The sequence below is a fragment of the Rhinoderma darwinii genome, chromosome 1, assembly GCF_050947455.1.
Source record: "Rhinoderma darwinii isolate aRhiDar2 chromosome 1, aRhiDar2.hap1, whole genome shotgun sequence".
In the NCBI taxonomy this organism is placed as follows: domain Eukaryota; kingdom Metazoa; phylum Chordata; class Amphibia; order Anura; family Rhinodermatidae; genus Rhinoderma; species Rhinoderma darwinii.
The window spans coordinates 90,982,080-91,007,889 of record NC_134687.1 but is presented as its reverse complement, the minus strand read 5'-3'; the positions used below and the strand labels follow the sequence as shown (position 1 = coordinate 91,007,889).

Below are 25,810 nucleotides of genomic sequence, written 5' to 3'. Positions count from 1 at the left end.
TAATGGTCAGGAAATCTAAGGCCACCACGGGGACTCCATACTGTACGAGGCAGATGTCTTCAGCCGGCTCCATTCAGAGATTCCTCACCGACGCTGCTGCTGGGCCGTCTCCCAAGATGGCGCCGCTGGAGGGGAGAAGAGCTGGCGCCAGGATTCCGCTTGCAGAGGGGTCTTCTTCGGCGGCTGCCGCATCAGGTACCGACAGTACCCCCTCTTCGGTCTCTGGCTCCCAGGGGCAGTTTCCTTCCCTGCTGGCTGGGGTGGAGATGGGTCCTTCTGGGACTGTCATGGCGCTTCCCACACCGTACTGCTCGCCACGTGGTGCTTGTCATGGCGCCCGGGTCTCTTCTTCCTCATCCTCTGGCATGCTGGGGTCTGCATCGCTGCTTGCTTCTCCTCGGGATCAGGATATACATTCCTCTCCCCACATTGTTGGTTCTGCTAGCATAGGAGATGATTTACAGGGCCTGAGACAACAGCTCTCCACATTGCCCACTAAACAGGACATGGAGCGTTATGTAAATCGTCTGGAGATGACCTACAAATCAGAGATACAAGCTCTTACTAATAATGTCTCTCAATTGTCCGATCATGTACAGCGCATGGAAGGTGACGTTTCCACGGTTACACAGCAGCAAGTCTCTCATGCCGAGCGGCTGGATCATCACTCCCAGCAGATTCATGCGCTATTTAACCTGGCTGAAGATCATGAGAATCGCCGTAACAATATTCGGCTTCGGGGCATTCCTGAGGATATCTCTCCGGGGCAATTCATACACGTCTTACAGTCCCTGTTTAACTCCTTGCTGGAGCGCTCTGCTGATGACCCGTTACAGCTGGATAGGTCTCACAGGACTCTTGGCCCCCGTAACCCGGATCCTGAGAGGCCTAGAGATGTGCTATGCCTTTGTCCATTTTTTCTCTCTGAAGGAGTAAATCATGAGGAAGGCCCGAGATAAAGGGGAAGTTTTATTACAAGGGGTCAAGATCCAGCTGTTGGCGTTTGTTCAAGGTCATCCTGGACAAATCAGATGAGTGCTTCATCCTTTACTGGATGTATTGAGAGAGCATGAGATCTCCTATTCCTGGGGCCACCCCTTTCAGCTGCAGGTTCGCAGAAATGGGACATTGCTGAGTGTTCGGGACCCAGGGGATGTTCCGGATTTCTGCACTGCTCTCCGGGTGCCTAGAGTTTCCCTTCCTGATTGGCCTTATGTCCCCCTTCCACCGCAGCGTCCAAGACCACGCAGGTGTGGTCGCTCTCCCGCTTCTCCTATGGGGCGTCCTGGTGGTCGACGTGCTGATCCGATGTGATTCCATCCAGATGTCTCTTTTGTGGTTTACAGTCGGACTGGGCCTGTCAATTTAAATTGTTATTGCATTTATCTTATGAGGCGATAGTCTGCTGTGTTTAATGTAAAATGTCGTTATGTCCGTTCTTCCGCTCTAGGTGGAGGCTGCCGGAGATCAGATAGGTCACTTGCCGGTGGTTAATTATTGTTATCAAGTTACCAGCGATGCTTCAATATATCTGTTATGCTATTACTTACTAATTGCAGGCCTGTACAGTTATGTTGAAAATGAGTACATTTCGGGGAGTGTACTTTTCTGAGAGCATTACTGTTTGACCCTGATAAAACTATCGGCCATTACCTAATTATCCTGGGATATTGTGCTAATTACCTTGATTTTCTTTCCTCTTATGTTATGGTTCTTAGATGTGTGATAATTTTACTGGGTTGGGGGGTGTGGGGCGCTGGTAGACCTTGTCCTGACGCTTCTCCTCTTAGGGACTCACTGGTTGTATCCGGTGTATATTGGATTGTTTCTCCTTGAGTAGATCAAGGAGTGGGTGATTATTTCGCCTGTTTGTCTGTCTTTGTTGTCGTGTCTCCCTTCCTTGTCTGTCTTGTTCTTGTTTGTCTCACCTCTGCTCAGTGCATTGCTTCACGAGCTCCTTCGGTAAGAGGTGGTGATGGCACAATTGAAAGTGTGTACCTTTAATGCTAGGGGGCTTAATGTCCCAAAAAAACGCTCGCAAATTTTATATAACATGCACAAAGAGCGGGTACATATATTGTTCCTACAGGAGACTCACTTTCAGGTGGGCCATACACCACAGTTCACGAATCGATATTTTCCGGTCTGGTTCCACAGTGCCAACCCGGAATCCAAGTCCAAGGGCGCTAGTATATGTATTCACAAGTAACTCTCCCATAAAATTATTGATGTCCTTGTTGACCCGGGTGGTCGATACGTTTTTCTCAAGCTGCCATACGGAATAAGACCTTTACTCTGGCTAATTTGTACTTCCCCAATCAGGACCAGGCTCGGGTGGGCCGATTGTATTTGAGGAAATTAGAAGAGTTCACCGAGGGCGTTTTAAATTGTTGGGGGAGATTTTAACTTGACTTTCGATTCCAGGCTTGACACTTCCTCGGGCAGGTCTGCTGTTCCTAAGTCGCACTTGGGGGCACTGAAGACTGTGATGCATTCCATGCAGTTGATTGACGTGTGGAGGATTCTGCACCCTCAGGTAAGAGAGTACACCTACTTCTCCCCACTGCATAACATGTACAGTAGGATAGACGCTTTTTTGGTTAGCCACCACTTGCTTACCTGGCATCCTACTTCTGCGGTGGGCCCTATGGTTTGGTCAGATCATGCCCCTGTGTTTCTGACCCTTACATTTCCTAATTCGGTACCTAATTTCCAGTCATGGAAACTCAATGACAATTTACTACGTGATACAGTGTGCGTGTCGGCCATTAAAGACTCACTTACCGTTTTTTTTGAGTTTCATGAGCATGAATCTACTCCCTTGCCACTCCAGTGGGAGGCGCTTAAGTGTGTCATTAGAGGAGTCCTGATACAAAATGGGGCACGCTTGAAGCGAGAAAAAGGGGTTGCTATTGCACGTCTTCTTACTCAGATACGGGATCTGGAATCCTGTCATAAACGGGTCCCATCCTCACAGATTTTTGCAGATCTTACTACAGCGAGAGAATCCTTACGTTCTTTAATAGATCAGTCACAAGCTCAGTTCAGGGATCGGATGCGGAAGCACTCCTACGAATTTGCTGATAAATGTGGTAGGTCTTTGGCACGGATATTGCATCCCCGTACACAAGCGTCATATATCCCTAAGGGTATGTGCACACACACTAATTACGTCCGTAATTGACGGACGTATTTCGGCCGCAAGTCCCGGACCGAACACAGTGCAGGGAGCCGGGCTCCTAGCATCATACTTATGTACGATGCTAGGAGTCCCTGCCTCGCTGCAGGACAACTGTCCCGTACTGTAATCATGTTTTCAGTACGTGACAGTGGTCCTGCAGCGAGGCAGGGACTCCTAGCATCGTACATAAGTATGATGCTAGGAGCCCGGCTCCCTGCACTGTGTTCGGTCCGGGACTTGCGGCCGAAATACGTCCGTCAATTACGGACGTAATTAGTGTGTGTGCACATACCCTAAAATTACGTCTCCCTCGGGCAGTGAGGTTCATGACCCGGTTGGTATTACTGATTGCTTCAGACAATATTACTCGGCTCTATATAATATTAAAGGCCAATTTCATGATATGCAGGCGGAGGCGTTACGGGATAAAATCGACCGGTATGTTCATGATACTGCGTTGCCGTCCTTGGAGGATGGGGAGGCTTTTGGGCTCGAGGAAGATTTTTTGGAATCGGAAGTGGAGCGTGCTATTGGAGATTCACCCTTGGGCAAGAGCCCGGGGCCCGATGGGTTTAATAACAAATTCTATAAGACATTTAAGATAAACTGGCTCCTTTTTTGACGAAAGTCTTTAACTCGGTGTCTTCCTCGTGTCCCTTTGCGCCTCAGTCCCTCGAGGCTCATATCACTCTCTTACCAAAACCAGGCAAGGATCCAACGTCGTGCGCAAACTTCAGGCCCATATCGCTAATTAATGTGGATGTAAAGCTTTTCGCAAAGTTGCTTGCCTCTCGTTTATCGCCGTTACTGCCTGGCTTGATCGTGGATGATCAGGTGGGGTTTGTATGTGGTCGGGAAGCACGGGATAATACTAACAAAACCCTCCTTTTGACGTCATTCTGCCAATCCTGTAAGATACCGATGTGCTTACTCTCGGTAGATGCTGAAAAGGCTTTTGACAGAGTGCACTGGGTGTTCCTCCGCAGTGTCCTGAAGCAGGTTGGCCTTGGCACCACTATGGTGGATAGGATAATGGCGTTATACCATAGACCTACAGCTCGAGTTCGTGTTAACTGACTTTTATCTGACTCTTTGTCTATTGCTAATGGCACGAGACAGGGGTGCCCACTTTCGCCTCTATTGTACGTTTTGGTCATGGAACACCTGGCCGTGGCACTGCGGAACAACACTAATATTAAATGGTATACGCGTTGGCTCACAGCATCATAAATTGGCGCTATATGCAGATGATCTCCTTGTGCACATTACAACTCCCATGATTTCTTTGCCATCTTTGACGGATTAGTTTGAGCGCTTTGGTCATTTAAGTAATTTTAAAGTCAATTACTCTAAATCAGAGGCCTTGAATATATCTTTGGATGCCCCTCTGGCTGCCCATCTCGCTCGGGTTTTCCCGTTCAAGTGGCAATCTACGTCCTTAAAATACCTAGGGGTACATGTCCCCACGCAACAGTCAGACCTGTTTGCTTTGAATTACACGCCCATTCTGCAGCATACTCTGAAGGAATTGGCGGAGTACGGCGGGAACCGCATGTCATGGTTTGGGCGTATCAACGCGGTCAAAATGGATATCTTGCCCAAATTTCTATATATCTTCCAGACCGTCCCTATTGTCGTACCATCCGGCTTTTTCCAGATTTTACATAGGGCCATAACTAAATTTGTATGGGGCTCCTCTAAGCCTCGCATCCGTTTTGCTGTCCTTAGTCGGCCAAAAGTAGACGGGGGCGCGGGTCTTCCAGACTTTAAACGATATCATCAAGCTGCACTGATTATGCGTGTAGTGGATTGGTTCAGTTCGGAAACGGGTAAGCAATGGGTGCGCATTGAAAAAGCTATGTCTCCTCTTACATTGTCCTCTCTGCCGTGGTTGTCTGTCCTTCAGCGACAAACTATTTCTCTGCCTTTCCTCACACGTCAGTTTCTCGTGGTGTGGGAGCGGATCCTTGGTACTGCGGGCCTTGTTCATCACCCGGGTCCTTTGACTCCTCTCTTTAATAGCCCTTCCTTCCCTCCGGCGGAGGGTGTTGATACATTCCTGTGTTGGGAGAGAGGGGAGGGTGGATATTTGGCTGAAACCCTTACTCCTGACGGTGCCATCTTATCAATGAATGCTGTCTCTGATGCCTGCCCGGGGAGACGGTCAATCTGGCGGTCCTATTTGCAGTTGCGTTCCTATCTTTCTTCCATGGGTGACTGTCTGGTATTGCTACAGGATAAGACTCCTCTGGAAAACTACTTGTCCTTGTCTACTGCCCCTTCTCATGTGTTGTCCTATTTGCATGGGATTTTCTGCCTAAATTTTCTCTCAATTGTCCTTCACTGCTGCATGGGACGAGGAAATGGGGGTTCGACATTCTGAAGAGGAATGGGGTACTTCTTTCTTTTTAGCTCACAAGTTACCAATGTCTTGTTTTGCTCAGGAGAAGAACTATAAGATACTTACCAGGTGGTACCGTTGTCCGGCCTTGTTGCATAGGATATTTCCTGATGTGTCTGCTGACTGTTGGAGGTGTGGGGAGGCTCCTGGAACTATGTTGTACATTTGGTGGGACTGTCCCATGCTACGTCCCTTTTGGGGGAAATTTTTTGATCTAGGCAACAAGCCTTTCCATACTGAGGTTCCGACCTCGGCTTCCATTGGATTACTTTCCATGGTTCCTGGATTACTCCCACACCTCAAAAAGGGGATCTTTAGGGATTTCCTGACCGCGGCGAGAACGGTGATACCTCGTCACTGTAAGTCTCCTACTGTACCGTCCCTGAAGGAATGGGTGACGGAGGTGAACAGGATTATGAGGATGGAGAAGTTGCTGTCCGCTGATAGGGGCAAATCAGTGCGCTTTGTCCACACTTGGGAAGTATGGTCTGGATTCCGGGGTGGTGCTGATCTACCTCTCTGGCTGGATGGAATGTTCTGAACAGCTTATATAGCCTAACTGAGTGTGCTTTGTCTGTATGTGTTTCCCTTTGTCGTCTGGTGTTTTGTGTTGTGTGTCTATACATTTAAAAGTGCTCTTATACGTGCCAACTCTTACTTTACTGGGGGACTGTCTCCCTGACTATTGCACTGTTTTAATGTGAACATGGTACAGTTATTACCGTTACATTTCTATTTCTACTCAATCTTGATGGTTGGGAGGCTACCTCCTAGTGATGTTCATATACATATATTTATATATTATATACTGTTATTATAATATGAAAATTAATATATTGCACTGCGTGCAAATGTCTCTTTTTTGCAAATATCTGAAAGGTTTTCATACTGTTATATTTTCAAAATAAAAATCTTTGATAAAGAAAAAAAAGAAAAGTGATTCTGTGATGTGTTCTCTAACGCGCAGTTTTCATCAGCGTATGCAGTTGAACATGCCCACCAGCCAGACCACCGATTCCCAGATTTCCAACAAAACCCCTTCTTGCCCATCTCCCTAATTGGAAAGATAGGGACCTAATCTTACAAATGGCTAGATCGCAATAGGAGCTTCGTTATCAGAATACAATTTCCCTGTTCCCAGATTTCTCGGCTAAGCTGAAGAGCAGGGGCACATTCGTAATGGTCAAGTGACACCCATGGGATTTACAAGTGGCATACTCGATGGCATACCCTGTTAGTCTGCGAGGGGGACGGTGAGAGGGTATACTTTTTTTCACTGATCCCAAGGAGGCAGGCAAATCTGTCTCCAGTAAATCAAGACCATATAACCGTCCCTTATACTCCTGATGGTGATGTACTGGGTGTGGTGAGATTCATGTTCCACGGGACTTCTTTTTGCACATCTTGTACTTTCTAGAGTTGATTTATCTCTTTCCGCTGAGGTTCAATTTACTATGGACCTGGTTCAGATTGTCTATAACCTGTTACTCTAAGTAAACCTAGTATATACTGGGTAATGATATGAGATATAACCAGTTGCCTACAAGACCATTTTCACACAGCCCTATATTTAGCATGGGACTCTGTACACACTCTTTAACACCTATGTTGCATTTCGGTTATTTAGCTGCAGAGTCACCCTGTACTTAGTACCACAGTTCAAATACATATGGACATATTTATCTTACCTATTGTTCATGTTAAGTTAATGTTTTTATTTAGCAACAGAATATAGTACACAGGTTACACAAAGATGAAGAATGCTGGTTTGGTTATCATGTGTCGCATGTTATCAAGGATTTTCACATTATTTGTTTGGGTCTCTGGTGGCTTCCGGTCATTAGCACTATCCTAGGATTACATTGTAACTGCCCTATCTTCTACGTAATCTAATAGGCGCTTTAATGTATATAAGTAATGTGTTGTTTTTGTTAAAAAACTGTTTATTTTTGACAAAGTTATGAGCATTTGAAGTGTTATGCAAATTTGTTCTTAAAGACCAAGGGGGCGTTATTTTTACTTTTCCCCAAGTGGGCGTTGTAAAGACAAGTGTATGACGCTGACCAATACATTTCTCTTCATTCATGTTCAGCTGTACTCACAACACAGCGTAGCAGACTACGCTATTGATTCCGTCAAAACGACGGAACCTCTGCGCAACTGAGACAAACAGAAACCATTGGCAACGGATCCGTCACCATTGAAATCATTGGTGATGGAAACGGAAACCTTTGGTTTCCGTTTGTGTCAGTCAGGGTCCCGTTCCGATGAAAAGCTCAGACGGAATGTAGGAACGGGACCCTAGCGCAGATGTGAACAAAGCCTTACCTATATAAATTTACTGTTCAGTGCCTGGAGTAAAGACTACACTTTTTGAAAAATGTGATAGCCACTGAACAAGCAGGGATTACTAGGAGACTTGAGAACAGCAGTCTGCAAAATACTGAATGCAGCTCTGGACTATGAAATACACAAATTCAGGCTCAGAATAAAGTAAGTAATGCTATGTAATTTCAAAGTGACTAAACTCTTTATGTTTAAAGGTGGAGAAGCGCATTACAGAAAGTTGAGTTTTGACCATTTCAACTAGATAGGTCAATCTTTTCACTTTGTAACCCAAATAAGAAGAATAAAAACCAAAATGTTATGGGTAGGCATTGTTGGATTTATCTATATTATTGGGTATTTATACGTAAATATACTGTATGTATTCATAATTGGGCACTCGTAGCGCTGTGGCAGTGTGCTGGACACTCCGGGAAAGTCAAGGGGAAGGTTTCAGAGGTTGCTAGATGATATTTCCCTAATATTGTCAGGAGTGCACCACAATGTTCTGCTCTGCAGGGAAGGAGCCAGTCCCAGACAGCAATATTTATGAGGTACAGGGATACAAAATAAGTATATAAAAAAAGGGCAGAAGCCACAGGTATCTAGAACATTTTAGTTGGTTTCAGGACATGTCTTTACAACCACTTTCCTGTCCGCGTCCTATTCCTCACTAAACATGCGCAGTCAGGTAACAGTAGCCTATTCTGATGAATGGATGTGCACTACCGTTCAAAAGTTTGGGGTCACCCAGACAATTTTGTGTTTTCCATGAAAACTCACACTTATATTTATCAAATGAGTTGCAAAATGACTAGAAAATATAGTCAAGACATTGACAAGGTTAGAAATAATGATTTTTATTTGAAATAATAATTTTCTCCTTCAAACTTTGCTTTCGTCAAAGAATGCTCCATTTGCAGCAATTACAGCATTGCAGACCTTTGGCATTCTAGCTGTTAATTTGCTGAGGTAATCGGGAGAAATTTCACCCCATGCTTCCAGAAGCCCCTCCCACAAGTTAGATTGGCTTGATGGGCACTTCTTGCGTACCATACGGTCAAGCTGCTCCCACAACAGCTCTATGGGGTTGAGATCTGGTGACTGCGCTGGCCACTCCATTACAGATAGAATACCAGCTGCCTGCTTCTTCCCTAAATAGTTCTTGCATAATTTGGAGATGTGCTTTGGGTCATTGTCCTGTTGTAGGATGAAATTGGCTCCAATCAAGCGCTGTCCACAGGGTATGGCATGGCGTTGAAAAATGGAGTGATAGCCATCCTTATTCAAAATCCCTTTTACCTTGTACAAATCTCCCACTTTACCAGCACCATAGCAACCCCAGACCATCACATTACCTCCACCATGCTTGACAGATGGAGTCAGGCACTCTTCCAGCATCTTTTCAGTTGTTCTGCGTCTCACAAATGTTCGTCTGTGTGATCCAAACACCTCAAACTTCGATTCGTCTGTCCATAACACTTTTTTCCAATCTTCCTCTGTCCAATGTCTGTGTGCTTTTGCCCATATTAATCTTTTCCTTTTATTAGCCAGTCTCAGATATGGCTTTTTCTTTGCCACTCTGCCCTGAAGACCAGCATCCCGGAGTCGCCTCTTCACTGTAGACGTTGACACTGGCGTTTTGCGGGTACTATTTAATGAAGCTGCCAGTTGAGGACCTGTGAGGCGTCTATTTCTCAAACTAGAGACTTTAATGTACTTGTCTTGTTGCTCAGTTGTGCAGCGGGGCCTCCCACTTCTCTTTCTACTCTGGTTAGAGACTGTTTATGCTGTCCTCTGAAGGGAGTAGTACACACCGTTGTAGGAAATCTTCAGTTTCTTGGCAATTTCTCGCATGGAATAGCCTTAATTTCTAAGAACAAGAATAGACTGTCGAGTTTCACATGAAAGCTCTCTTTTTCTAGCCATTTTGAGAGCTTAAATCGAACCCACAAATGTAATGCTCCAGATTCTCAACTAGCTCAAAGGAAGGTCAGATTTATAGCTCCTCTAAACAGCAAAACTGTTTACAGCAGTGCTAACATAATTGCACAAGGGTTTTCAAGTGTTTTCTAATCATCCATTAGCCTTCTAACACAGTTAGCAAACACAATGTACCATTAGAACACTGGAGTGATGGTTGCTGGAAATGGGCCTCTATACACCTATGTAGATATTACATTAAAAACCATACGTTTGCAGCTAGAATAGTCATTTAGCACATTAACAATGTATAGAGTGTATTTCTGATTAATTTAATGTTATCTTCATTGAAAAAAACTGTGCTTTTCTTTCAAAAATAAGGACATTTCTAAGTGACCCTAAACTTTTGAACGGTAGTGTATATATTCAGGGCTAGTTTTAGGCAAAGTTAGAAGAGGGGCCCCAAATGTTAAAATAATGTACCAACAACATAGTTACATTCAGTAATTCACAATTCTGTAAATTAAAACAAATATAAATTTGGTATCTATGTAGCCGTATTGACCCACAGAATAAAGTTAAACATGTCATTTTTACCGCACAGTGAATGCCGTAAAAACAAATCCCCAAAAAATGGAGGAATCTCTGTTCCATTCCACCCCACAAAGACATTTTTTCACGTTTCCCAGTACATTATATTGTTCAATAAATGGTGGCATGAAAATCTGCAACTCGTCCTGCAAAAAACAAGCCCACATATGGCTATATCAATGGAAAAATAAAAAGTTATAGCTTTTGGAAGGTGGGGAGGACAAAACAAGAGTGAAAATCCAAAAAATGGCTTGCGCAGGGAAGGGATTAATCAGGTCCCCTATTCACACTCACTGGTCTACAGAAAACCAACCTCTTCTCTTCCATTACTTTACTCTGGCTGCATAGTATTATTGCAGCAATATATATTCAGATCACAGATAATATATGTCACTGTAACAAAGAATTGTTTAAAAAAAAAAAAAATCAGACCTCAGACCAGACAACTGCTGCAGCCAAACCATATAGTGCTTAGCCCTTTCAGGATGCATCCATTTTCTGGATTTTCGTTTTCATTTTTTCCTCCGAGCTTCCAAAAGCCATAACTTTTTTATTTTTCTGTCGATATAGCCATTTGAGGGCTTGTTTTTTGCGGGGCGAGTTGTAGTTTTTCACAGCACCATTTATTGTTTCATATAATGTATTGGAAAACTGAAAATAAATTATTTGTTGGGTGCGATTCCTCAATCTTTTGAGGGGTTTCCTTTTTACAGCTTTCACCATACGGTAAAAATCGAATGCTAACTTTACTCTACCGGTCAATACAATTACAGCAATACCAAATTCATATAATTTTTTTATGTTTTACTACTTTCACAAGGAAGGAACGAATAGTTAAAAATAAAATTAGCGTTTTGTCGCCACATTCTGAGAGCCATAACTTTTTTCTTTTTCCGTCGATTGAGCGGTATCAGGTCTTATATTTGGCGAGGCAAGCTGTTGTTTCTATGGGTACCATTTTGGGCTACGAGACTTTTTATATAATGTTTTATGAAATATGAAGTGACCAAAAAAGAGAGATTCTGGCGGTTTATATTTTTTTTCTTTTTACGGCATTCACTGTGCGCCTTAAATGATGGTATATTGTAATAGTTCTTACTTTTACATACAAATTCCATTACTTCAGAGGAAAAATGGAAAAGGTGTTTTTTTTAACTAACTTTTTACGCTACTAAAAACTTAACTTCTTTTTTTTTTACACATTTCAATAGTCCCCCTAGGGGTTTTGAACCAGGAATTGTTAGATCGCAGGTACAATACACTGTAATACTAATGTATTGCTGTATATTGTCATTTTTACAGGCTCCTGTTAAAGGGGTTTTTCAATGAGAGACATTTATGACATATCCACAGGATACGGGGCTTACGGAAACAGCGTAGCTCAGCGAGATAGGCCGTTTCCGTAACTGTCTCTCATGGGAAAACCCCTTTAAGCCCTGCCAGAAACACGGCTTAACAGGAGATGAAGAAAGGCAGCCCTCGGGGCCTTCATTAGGCCCCTGGGCTGCCACGACTACCATTGGCGCCCCCGATTACGTTGTGGGGGAGCCGATGAGCTGTCAGAGGGGGGCGCCCCCTCTTTCTAACGTCTTAGATGCTGGGGGGTTAAACGGCCAGGAACAGCGTGATTCCTGCCCGTCAGTCCCGGGTCTCAGCTGTAAAACAAAGGTGACACCTGCTGCTTACGGAGTGGGCTCAGCGGGTGATCCCGCTCAAAACATCACCCCCCGCACCACGATGCAATAGCACATCGTGGTACGCGAACAGGTTAAAGGGGTTGTTCTGGCACGTCACAGGATAGGTCATCAGTATATGATCGTGGGGGTCCGACACCCAGACCCCGCACCGATCAACTATTCTGGCTGCCTTCAGGCACCGGATGTTATGGAAGCAGATGGCTCCATACACTGCATAGCAGCCGTGCTGCAGAACTGCAAATCTGCTCCCATTCACTTAAATAGGAGACGACATGTAGTACTGCAGCTCGGCCGCTATTCTGTGTCCGGAGCCTTCTGCTGTGCCTGGCAGTCAGAGCAGCTGATCGGTGCAGGATCCGGGTGTCAGACCCCCACCGATCATATACTGATGGCCTATCCTGTTAGACCTTTCCGTCGGAGGAACCCATGAACTGAAAGCCAAACGGAAACCATAGCTTCCGTTTGCATTACCATTGATTTCAATGGTAATGCTTCCGTTGCAAATGGTGGTAATGCTTCAGTTGCAAATGGTTTCCGCTGGTTTCCGTTCCATAAGGTTTTCCGTTTTTCTTAGTGGAAACAATAGCTTAGTCGACCGCACTATTGTTTCCGCTAAAAACCAGAAACTTTACGGACCGGAGACAAACGGAATCCAACTGCAACGAAAGCGTTAACATTGAAATTAATGGTAATGCAAACGGAACCAATGGTTTCGGTTTGGCTTTCCATTCATGGGTTCCTCCGACGGAAAGGTCTAACGGAACCCATGAACAGAAGTCTGACACAGATGTGAACGAGACCTAAGAGTATATACTGTATGCAGCTCTCATATACAATCTTTAGCACTATATGGCCTGGTTTCATAGTATTATTGAAAAAACTTATTCAGACAGTGTATGAATGCAGCACACTGCCATAGATTATTATCTCTAGGGTCTGATTTATTTATTTTAATTTTGTTGTCAAAGTCACTTTGAAAACAAAATAAAATAATTAAATAAATCAGACCTTGGAGATAATATTCTATGGCAGTGTGCTGCCTATGTATAAATGGACCTCCTCCACTCCTGCCTGCTTCACTCCCTCCGGGCGGCAGTTTACTGGCAACTGACGCTGTCCAGCGTACATGACGTCATGATGCTGACAGCGTCAGGAAGACAGAGTACGCGTGCCAGGACAAGGAGGAGATAGTCAGGTAGAGAGTGTATACCATAGAGTTAATAGAAGGAATGCCTGCAGGCAGACAGAACCATTTTCCTGACCACCCAAAAGTTGATAGAGAGTAAATTTTATTATCACATTTTATTAAGCTACGTGTAGCACAAAACAGACCACATATAACAGTTTAAAATTATCACTGCCAAGGACCGAAGTTATAGTGAAGGCAACCAGCTGGAGGAGCCAGCAAGGTATTAAACAGCCAGGAATGAATGCCGGCTGACAGTCAGTCAGGAGGCAGCGTGCCACACTTAAAGTAGGGCAATAGATTCGGTTAGGCAGGAATTAAAAACACTTAGAGCCCCCCCGACATGTTTCGCTAACTAGTAGCGTCCTCAGGGGTACACGGGGCTAATCCTGGGTGGTCAGGAAAATGGTTCTGTCTGCCTGCAGGCATTCCCTCTATTGACTTTATGTAATGTACCTGCTGACTACCCAGGGTCAAAATCTGTTTTTTTTTCTTTATACCATAGAGTTAGTACGGAGGAGCGCCGCGTCGCCGTTATTATCACTGATAATGTCGGCGATCCATCGGAACGCCACTCCTCCATGCTGATTCTTTAGTAGAGACTCTCGACCTGACTGTGCTTTTACGGACGGGCAGCTGAATAGAAATGCTAAAGGAGGGGGCCCCTATAGGATGGGGGCCCTGGGCAATTTCCCAGTTTGCCCCCCCTAATGCCGGCCCTGTATATATTATATATAATGTGTAAGTAAAACACAGTGGAAAGTGTATAAAAGCACAGACAAAGTGTTAACAAACTATTGCAACTAAACTTATTGTAGCTTAAGGTAACACAGACAGTTTTGTGACAGGACTAGGTTTTATGCCTGAGGTCATTTGTGACAGGCACCGTGTAGACATGAAAATCGGAATAAGATTGCGGTCACAATGCAAATTCAATTTTTCCCAATAGGAAAAGTCACACCTGGAATTCACACTATAGTTGGAAGATCACTTGTGACTTTTTTCCTCATAGGGAACAATTAAAGTCACAACCATAAATTTACCATTATTCACACACAATTTCGTGTCACGCACAATTTCTCGGTGATTCAGGTAAATGATTACAGATGGCAGTAAAATAAAGTCAAACCTCTTTTTGATGGTCTTTCTTCAACTGGTATCATCCTGTACACTCTAAAGGCATTGTTTCCTTTCTTTATACTTTTATCCTTCACTTCTTCTATATCTGGTAATGAGTTCATCGCACATCTGAAGTTTGCCTTCCATGTCTTTGGGTCTGGTTTATCTACTCCAGGTTGATATTTTCCTACAAACACAACAAAAATAAACATTAGAAAATAAATAGATACTTATACCATTCATGCTTTGCAGTTTGCAATCTAGTTAGGCCTCATGCACACGAACGTGATTATGCGGCCGCAATTCCCCTGAAAATCCACGGGAGAATTGCGGCCCCATTCATTTCTATGGGGCTATGCACACGACCGTAGTTTTTACGGTCTGTGCATGGCCCGGGAGCCCGCACCGCAGAAAGAACGGACATGTCTTATTACGGCCGTCTTCTGCGGTCCGGGCTCATTGAAAATAATGGCCGCGGCCATGTGCATCGCCCGCGATTTGTGGGCGGCTTGCGGCTGACAGTCCGCTGCCGGCCGACCCGAAAATCACGGCTGTGCACATGGCTACGGTCGTGTGCATGAGACCTTAAATGCAGTGTAACTCTCATGCTCAGTACCTGTATGAATTGCCCAATTTCTAAATAAAGGGGCATCCTTTTCAACATCCCATCCATGTCGGGCTGCATGCATCCATGGAATTTGAAATATCTTCATCTCCTGAAAGTGCAAATAATAAAATTTAAATTGTTTTACGTCCTTGGAAACGACTTTTTAAATTAGTGCATTATTTTACTGATAATCTAAAAAGAAAAAATGGACTACCTGCAGGTAGCCTATCCCCTGAATATAACCATTGTCAGAAACGCCTTAATGTGAAGGTCCACCTAAAAGGAACTTTCCAGAACTTTTATATTGATGGACAATCCTTAGGATAGTCATCAATATAAGATTCACTCCTAACATATTAATGGAATCTTAAAAAATGTTAAAAAAATAAAACTTGCCGGTTTGCAGTAAAATCTTAAAGTCCCCTGTGGATTAACTTAAAGAATCATCAGCAATATACAAGCTTCTGGTTACAGCACCTGCACGAAAACGTGTAGAAAACCTGCCTATACAGTCTAGTACTGAAGAAGAGAAGACGCTGAGCTCGGAGATATATAACTTTCTACGACTTGGTGCCATACCTCCATACTGGTTTACAAAGCTATTTAATTTCTGCCAGGACACATAGAGAAAGCCTACAAGTCCTGCATTCCCCATCCACAACCACTGGAGTCCTGGAAGCCAATCGTTTTTTACATGAAAATACTTCATACAAACAACTATATATCCCAGTGCCCAGAATCTTCTCCTCTTCTGCCCTTAGTTAAGAGACATGACAAGTCCGCTTAATCTTTTGCCGCCCCATGATATAATAGTATATCACAATGAATAAATCGTTCCTGCGAACTATCTTACTATTATGTCTTGGTGATGGTGCAGGCATAGTTTCAGAAGATACTGGTTGTTGAAGAGGAGAAACAAGGACCGCATATCCATAATACTAATCAATGAACATGAGGTTCTTAGTTAACACTTTGATCAAATTGTATAAGCCCACTTGCCACTTGACGGCAACTACCGAAATGTGGGCCCCTACTCTATTGGTTGCAGCACTGCATGGCGGCACCCGCCACCACAATACCGCACCCGCAGGAGGGAGCAACCCAGAGGCCCAGAAGCACCCCTGCTGCCACATCCCACTACAAGTGCAGCACGACAGCAACAGACACCCCTACATTGCACCACAAGTGAACAGATGGAATGAACTCACCTTTAGATGCGCCACCAGTGGGCAACTGAGATCACAAGAGCAGAAACACTATGAGGTCATTCCTTAATTAAAATCAGCTGGGTTAAAAGGTGGAGCGCTGGTGCCAGAAATTGCAAAAAAAGGAAAGAATCTATAAATATACTGGTTGAAGAGGAGAAACAAGGAGCGCACATCCACAATATCAATGTACATGAACAGGAGGTTTTTAGTTAACATTTTGATCAAATTGTATAAGCCCACTTGCCACTTCACGGCTCCCTCTGATAAGTGAGCTTACACAATTTGATCAAAATATTAACTAAGAACCTCTTGTTCATGTTCATTGATTAATATTGTGGATGTGCGGTCCTTGTTTCTCCTCTCCAACCAGTATAGTTTCAGAAGATATGTCTGAGCCATCACCAGCGGGTTCTGGCTAAAACGAACAGTCAACATCTTGCTATATCAGCGGAGAGAACTATGCTCAAATCCTTTGATGCAGTGATCAACAAGAGACCACGGCACCTAAGGTGTTTGACAAGGAGAGAATGCTCCTTCTTTTAGCCCATTAGCATCCCAGCAACACTTGTCATGACAGCCGGGGATTTTTATGGATTGTCGTGGAAATCGGGGGCCCAACAAAAGCCCCCAGTCCTGCCATAAGTATGTGCCTACTAGGCTCTGCCTACATAAGTATTGCAATGTATTAAAGAAGCGATCTGAAAATCACATGTTCAAGTTCCATAAAAAAATATTTATTACAACTAGAAAAAAAGATACATATTTGGTATCTCTGCATCCATAACGACCCGCACAATAAAGTTAAAATGGTATTTATACAAAACAATGAACAGCGTAAAAACTAAACCAAAAAAAAAAAAAAACAATGGTGGAACTGACGTTATATTTTTTTTCTCTCTCAAAAAAATTCATTTTTGTATCAGATATGCAGTTCATTAACCATTTATTATAAATGTAGGGAAACCCAGAAAGCATAACATACTACTTTCTATAACATGTGAACATATACATTAGACCACTGCCAGCATAACACCCTGATGTTCAGTTTGGTCGATGCTTTGGATACTGTAAAACAAAAAAGCTAAGCAATATTATTAATGCCCTTTGGCATCAGTTTGAGGCCTTTAGAAATAATAGGATCCGTTGACTGATCCATCATAATCAAGGTTTAACAAAAAGTGTGTTATAAAAAGATCATAAATGTTAACCCATCCTTATACTTATTTTCAGTGGCGAGAGGCTAGCTGATTGTGTCAGACTGCTTGTGATCAGCTTTTATTACTGGGGGCACCACTTGGCAAGTGCATCGTTTCTGCATAGGGAAAGTGAAGCATCAATCATGTCTATATAAATGCAAGGATTAGTACTCCAAATACTCTTTGTAGGGCCTCATTAGAGGGGGATTCATAGGAAAAAGGGGACCAAATGTTGAGAGGCAAACACTTTACTGCATTGTAGTTACCAAATTTACCAATAAATGTTTTTGTACATTTTCCCCTTTTTGTAAGTGACCCTCAAGACACAATTAAATGTGTGTATATTTTCTTACCAGCCACTCCTTACACATTAGAAGTTGTGTGTTCTGCTGGATTTTGCTTATCTTGCAACCAGAAATGAAAACTTCATATCGGACCGCTTTATGCTGAGCCAGCTTAATCCGATAAGAGGTTGAGAACACTTGCCTGAAACAATGGTGCTGTTCAGACCTTGGTCAAACACTGCCAAATACAATAACGGACTCTCAAATATCACTCACAATTATTCAATTTAATCGTTGTCCTTTGTGCATAGATAAAACAGACTTGGGGCTTGTTTGTTTTTTGCATACATTTGTATTGAAAATTGTAGTCAACTGTGCCTTTAAATACAGCGGATGCATCTGTATCCTGGCAAATATTGGAAACTATTTTGGAATACGGTAGGCTATTGAAGTCTATGTACACGTTAGACATGTAAGTCGGGAGATTTACCATGCGTGTATGCTGAACGGTCGCCACAAATGTGGTATGAACCAAAGTTTCTTCCCATTTATATTAATAGAAAGGGACTGTGCATGCATTGACACTTCTCCATTGAGACACTTCTCCATTGACAAATGGGAAAGAAACTGATTCCTTCTTGGAACTGGTGAGATCCCAGCAGTAAAATACCCAATTATAAAAGTTTTATGCTACTCATAGAATGTGACATACAGGGGCGTGGCTTGGCAGCCGACGGAGATGGCAGCATAATCACCGAGCTCCGGCACATAGCGACGAAATAAGCGACATACAGCCCTAAATTTTTCCATCATCGGGTCGGAACACCTAACCCACTTACCTTACACCATGGTGAGGGGGAAAAAACGTTGAAGGCGACGGGAATCAGCCTGGAATCCTATTTTGAACGGGACCGCAGCAGAGATGGCGGAGAGGCGCGTTCCGAACCCCGCTCACATGGGACTAGAGAGGAATCTGTGGAGAACCCGCCGGAACCAGATGCGGCACAGATATATTCTGAAACCGATGCCTCATGTAGTTCTCGTGCAAAGAGTCCCCAGAACACACCAACGGGACAACGTGAAAAGGCGCGAATCAGAGATGAGGAGACCAAGATGGCGGACTCCTCCCCAGACCGCATGAGAACATCGCCGCGATCTCCCTCTGGCAGTCCTACCACCCAGACCTTGCGGGGGATAGAAGCCACTGATACAAGGGTGAGTGAGGTTCATCCCTCAGACCAAACGCCTGACTTGCATAACGAGGGCACTGACTTGTTTGATACTGTACACACCTCTGACTCCCCTGCATCAGCTCACACACTAAAAGAAATGCTTCTTATTCTCAGAAACTCCATACACTCAAGCTTTACTCAGCTATTACTACCGCTGCAGACCTCAGTTCGTGATCTGGAAGATCGTGTACAACATATTGAGAATGTGACATACCATTATTACTATTTACTGTATTGAACCATGTTATAAATAAATCTACAATGAAAACATGTACAGTACATAACTTCTTGTCATGTTTTCTGGGCAGGAAAAAAAGTACATTTGCGGAGGGTACATTACATAAATTCCATAACAACATTTTTGACATACACATTACTGACTAGTTAACTCCCCCACCGCTTTGTTTACATGCTGGGATGTAAACAAGGACCAGCGGGGATCACTGCAGCATTGGAGCGGGGGATCACTGCAGCATTGGAGCAGGGGATCACTGCATCATTGGAGCGGGGGATCACTGCATCATTGGAGCGGGGGATCACTGCAGCATTGGAGCGGGGGATCACTGAAGCATTGGAGCGGGGGATCACTGCAGCATTGGAGCGGGGGATCACTGCAGCATCGGCGTTGGAGCAGTGGGGGCATTTAACAGGACAGTAATGTGTATTTTGTTATTTTATGACATATTTTGCTGCTGGATTTTTTTTTTAACTCTTGGACAACTCCTTTAGGCAACTTTTTCATACATTTTGTAAAATTAATTTATCATCAGTTTCAAAATATCTGCTTGCAGTTAGCATATAGAAACAATATTGTATATAATTGTTTATCCTGCCCCCTTTATGCTAGGAACTGAGTAAAAACTAGTTTAAATATGTGTGTGATATGGATCTGAATTCTATGGAGTCATACTGTTTTTTCATATGGAATCCGTGAGAATAAAAATCTATGACATGGTCTATCACATGCCATATTATGAAATGATTCGGTGCCTCATGAGTCAGTATAAAGTGGCACACATGTGCATCAGCTCGAAGTCACATACACAAAAAAAAAAATCTGTCTTTAGCAAATTATTTTAACAAAAAACACGGCAAATTTTTTTTTACAAATCTCCTCATTTCTTTTCACTTTTTGGAAACTCCCCTCCCCTAAAACATATTTTATTGCAATTTAACCTGTTCCCACACAGGACCATAATGGTGCGAAAAGTGCCTTAGCATCTACTCATACTGTGATTAAGATCAATGATCTGCGTATACATCGGAAAGGGTTTCTGACGTGCCCAAAGATTTTAATAACCAATTTATGCCGAAATTTACCGTTATTTTTTTTTACTGTTTTGAATAGTGTAATAGACTATGCTTTTCAATATAGGTGCCTACCATAAAAAAAAATGTATACTGCTCCCATTGTTTTTTTTTACAATGCGAAGCAACAGTAGATATATGCAACTGGTTAGGCCTACAGCTGCCTATGTATACCATGTATAGCTCATATGTTAGGTCAAACAGCCATAGGGTATATTCACACATGGCAGATTTGTTACAGCGACTGTCCCATTCACCTGAATAGGGCTTGTAGATGGATTTTCAAATTAAAGAAATTTCTAAACTGAATCTGTTGTTACACGTGAGCTTACGCTCCCAATTCTAAATGAGAGCGATCATTTTTATTTATCATATTTTTTCATTGATCTTTGATCATTTTGTGCATTTACACTGGGAAATTATTGTTACAAACAACTTTGTGATAATTGTTTTGTGTAAGTGTGCCTTTAGTTAAAAGGAACTACTGTTACATATTATGTCACTTCACAAATGTGTGAGAATTCCTAAAGGTGATCCCATAATCCTACATTATATAACCTAAATCTGCGGATTCTAGTATCCCATGATTCCTACATAGACTCCAGTGCTTTCATGTCACAGCTTGCTGTGCCTTCCACAACACAAGATAAGCCATGAAATGTGTTCCCACCCAGTTCAACCCAAGCCTTGATTTGATAAACAGCTAGGGAAGTGGCGTTAATCATTATCCTGCATGTACTTGCTGAGATGTACTAAGCGAACAACCAAGGAAGCACTCTTTATGAACTCACCTGTCATCATTCACAATGCACAGTAAACATATGAAGTTTAGAAATTAACAGAACGCATTTTAAAGTTTCTTTGTGATTAGTCAAAAAATATTGTGTAACTCCCATGAGCTCTGAACAGTAAACACAAAATGATTGCAATGGTCTATAAAACGAATTATTTATCCATCCACAGAACATGACAATTAACATCATGGCTCAGGCATTTCCACAAAAATGATGTAAGGCCTGGTCCATACACTACGCGAAAGTCATCCAAACTGGAGCATGGAAAAAAAAAAAAAATTAGATTCCACCTCTCATTTTTCAAAAGGTGATTTTAATTATTTATTTTTTTAATGAAAGTTGCAACTTAAATCGGTTGCTATGGACAACAGTGACACAAGTTTTGGCATTTTAGCTGTTTACCAAAACATATTGAATATACAGTTATATAATCAATGTGGGCTTAAAGTGCAGACTCTCAACTTTAATTTGAGGGTATTCACATCATAATTTGAGGAAGTGTTTAGAAATTACAGCTCTTTACTATGTAGCCGCCTCTTTTTCAAGGGACCAAAGATAATTGGACAATTATCTCAAAAGCTATTTAATCGGGTGCATGGGCTATTCCCTCGTTAATCCATCATCAATTAAGCAGGTAAAAGGTCTGGAGTTTATTCCAGGTGTGGCATTTGCATTTGGAAGCTGTTGCTGTGAACCCACAACATGAGGTCAAAGGCTCTCTCAATGCAAGTGAAACAGACCATCGTTAGGCTGAAAAAATAAGGTACCAGTACAGAAACCCCCAAACCAGACTGCAGCTTGGACTACAATAGGTACATGGGAGGGGTGGACTTGTCAGATAATGTCCTGGAGCCCTAGAGCGCCATGCGGTGTGGTATAAGAAGCTGGCCGTGCACATCATACAGATGGCATTGTAAAATGCGTACGTGCTACGTCGATGTGCAGGCCAGACGGGAACTTTCCTGGAATTTTAAGAGGTGGTTATCAAGAACCTAATCTTTAGGGACCAAGAAGGGGGGGGGGCACCCAGTACTTCTGGAAGTGAGGCCACATGCATCGTACCAGGGCAACACTTTCCAGAAGTTTCCCAAACTGACAATAAGGGAAAAAAAGTCAAAAGAGGTGCAAAGTCTGCTATAAGAGGTGGATAAGGAAGGACACAATATATCAATGTGACACGTGTCCAGAAAAAACAGGGCTCTGTATGAAAGTGTTTTAAAATTTATCATACAGCCCTTGATTTTTAATCTACCCCAGTTTTACTTACCCTGATGCACTCCACACAGCTTATCCCCCTCATTTTTTCCTTCTGAGCCCTGCCGTGTGCCCAGGCAGCTAATAACAGCCACATGTAGGGTATTGCCATACCTGGGAGAACCCACATTACAATTTATAGGGTGTATATCTCTGGTGGCGCATGCTGGGCACAATATATTGGACACTGAAATGGCATAAATGTATAGAAAATTGCAAATCTCACACTGCACCATCTGCTGCGCATTACCTTTTTAGACAATACCTGTGGGGTCAAAATGCTCACTACACCTCTAGATGAATGTCTTAAGGGGTGTCGATTTTAAAATGGAGTCGCTTCTTGGGGGTTTCCATTGCTTTGATACCTCTGGGGCTCTGCAAATGCAACATGGCACCCGAAAAACAATCCAGCAAAATCTGGACTGAACGGCAGTTTATCACCACAAATGGGGTATTGCCGCACTCAGGACAAATTGGGCAACAAAATGGGGTATTTTATTTCTTCCGGAAATAAGAAATTGTGAGCCAAAACGATATATTGTTGGAAAAAAATGACTTTTTTAATTCACAGCCCAATTCAAATAAGTTCTGTGAATAAACTGTGGGGTCTAAATGGTAACAACACCCATAAATGAATTCCTTGAGGGGTGAAGTTTCCAAAATGGGGTCAGTTCTGGTGGGTTTCCATTGCTTTGATACATCTGGGGCTCTGCAAATGCGACATGGCTCCAGAAAACCAATCCAGCAAAATCTGCACTCCAAAGATCACAAAGCACTCCTTCCCTTCTGAGGCCTCCCATGGGCCCAAACGGCAGTTTATCACCACAAATGGGGTATTGCTGCACTCAGGACAAATTGGACAACAAAATGGGGAATTTTCACAGGATATTTTTGTTTAACCCCTTGAATTAAAACTGAAAGTCTACACTTCAATTGCTTCTCAGTTGTTTCATTTCAAATTCAATGTGGTGGCATGTAGAGCCCAAATCATGAAGATTGTGTCACTGTCCAAATCATTCTTTACCTAACTGTATATATACACTGTACTGTACAAAATTGTAGGCAGTTGTAGAAAAGTGCTGCAAAGTAAGAATGCTTTCAAAAATAGAAGTGTTAATATTTTTTTTTATCAATTAACAAATGCAAAGTGAATGAACAGAAAAGAAATCTAGATCAAATCAATATTTGGGGTCACCACCCTCTGCCTTCAAAACAGAATTTATTCTTCTAGGTACACTTGAACACAGTTTTTGAAGGAACTTGGCATAGAGGTTGTTTCAAACATCTTGGGGAACTAACCACAGATCTTGTGTGGATGTAGGCTTCCTCAAATCCTTCTGTCTCTTCAAGTTTCCTTGACCAACCACTGTGTCTATGGTCCTCAGCGTTGCCTGTTTATTTGTGCTTTTTCAAAAGCGCTTGAACAGCACATCTTGAAACCCTAGTCTGCTTTGAAATCTTTGCCTGGGTGAGACCTTGCTGATGCAGTATAACTACCTTGTGTCTTGGTTCTGAGTCTTGCCATGGTGGACCTGTGACATGAAACAGTCTTCCACAACCTCACCTCTGTAGTAGAGTTTGGATGTTCTTCACCCAGTTTTAAGCCTCCTACACAGATGGTTCTGTTACAGTTAATGTCTGTGTTTCAACCAACATATATGAATATATTGATTACTTTTAGATTTTCTTCTCTTTATTAATTTTGTATTTTGTTAATTAATAAAATAAAAAACTGTTAACACTTCTATTTTTTTAACCAGTTCATGACCAGGCTATTTTGAGCCTTCAGCACCAGACACCGTTTAGCCATTTTTAGCACGCGTTAGTTAAACGGCTATAACTTTTTTATTTGTTGGGCTAGCGACGTGATTTTTGCGATGTTTTTGTCCATAGACTATGCAGGTTTCTTTTTTTTTATCATTTTTATACACATCCTTTTTGCTATTTTAGAATTTTTATTCTAATAATAGTAAAAAAATAGGCTTTTCTACGTTTCAGCTATTTTTTTTTGTAACAACATAGTTTTACCCTAAAATAGACCTTTTATTTGTGATAGTCATTGTCTACCGTAAATTTTAATATATTACAAGTCTATATTAGGGTAATTGGGTCTGGGCTAGCGTTACGACAATGATTGGCGGGGGGAACGTTTTTTTGGGGGTGGGTATTTTTTGTGTATTTATTATAAAAAAATTTGTACTTTACTTTTTCTTTTTTATTACTATGGTCTGTCCCTCAAAAGGTCAAAGAAATACCTTTGGGGAACTTTATATATATTTTTCTTTCTTTTACACCATCTTTTTCCACTGTAACTGGGGCTGCACAGCAGCCCCAGTTACAGGGGAAATCAGCCCTCTCATAGTGACGATTGTCACTAATAGGGCTGTGCTGGGTCTAGTTAGACCCAGCAGCAATCTGTCACTAACGGCACCCAGCAATCATGTGACCAGTCACAGGAACACCGGGAGCAATGGAGACAGCGGCACGGCCGCTGCCTCTATTCCTATACACAGCACTCATTGAGCGCTGTGTAAAAGAGATCGGAGAAGACAGAAGCAGCGAAAGCTGCTTCTATCTTCTCCTCAGGGTCCCCGGCAGTCACTGACAGCCGGAGACCCGGCATTCAGCTGCCCGATCGCTCGGGCAGCAAGTTAAAACCTGCACCATAAAAAGTATATGGTGCGGGTTTTAAGGACCCTGACCGCTGGCCGTAAAAACACAGCCAGCGGTCGGGAACCAGTAGCATTTTTACGTTGCAGAATTTTTCCACGCCTAAAACATTTGCACAGTAGTGTGTGTGTGTGTGTGTATATATAGTATACTGCTTGTGTGAATCAAGCCATGACGTTAAATTAAAAGGGTTTTTACAGCATGGCTGCTTTTTCCAGAGAAATCACCACAGCTGTCTGGAGTATTCTCTGAGGTATACCTACGTCCTATGCCACTGTATAACCGTACAGTGGCATGCTTTGGCTATTGACCATAATGTTAGAAATAAAACTTTAATGCGTGATATACGTTTTTTACAGTGGCCTACTGTATAGAATAGTGCAGTCTGCTGAGGTTTACTATACAGTAAAAGAAAAAGGTATGACAAAGCATACCATACCGACAGAGTCAAAAAGGAGATTTCCCGGTGCATACGACAAACATGTTGACATATCATGATGTGAACATAGTCCAAGCTGGGCTGGGCTGAGCTGCATCTCCACACACAACCTGTGGATAGGTATGGTACTGTTTTTGGAAGAAAGCAGCCATATTTTTCCCTCTTTTGCTAATCCTGTACTACCTTTTTAAGGGTATATTCACATGTGGCAGATTTGTTGCAGAAAATCTGTTGAATACTTATAAATTAACAAATCTGCTCAGTGTAATTATAGCCCAAGGCAAAAATAACAGCGTACTTTGTTTATTTTTTAAGTGATCCCGAAAAAAACTTATGGACAGACGGATAAAACTGTATGCCTATACAGTTGTATACGTCTGTCAAAGACTGCCATT

At 42.6% G+C, this 25,810-nt stretch overlaps 1 protein-coding gene across 6 annotated transcripts in view; it reads right to left on the bottom strand.

The window, feature by feature from the left end:
• The window catches only part of IRF2 (interferon regulatory factor 2), a 111,696-nt gene that overhangs the window by 48,209 nt on the left and 37,677 nt on the right, over positions 1–25,810 (bottom strand). For all 6 annotated transcript variants that reach the window (XM_075849640.1, XM_075849641.1, XM_075849644.1 and 3 more), the window contains 2 exons: positions 15,040–15,139; positions 14,434–14,610 (listed from right to left, as the gene is read on the bottom strand). In XM_075849640.1, coding sequence (XP_075705755.1) covers positions 14,434–14,610; positions 15,040–15,139 — 277 coding nt within the window. The remainder of the gene's footprint in view (positions 1–14,433; positions 14,611–15,039; positions 15,140–25,810) is intronic.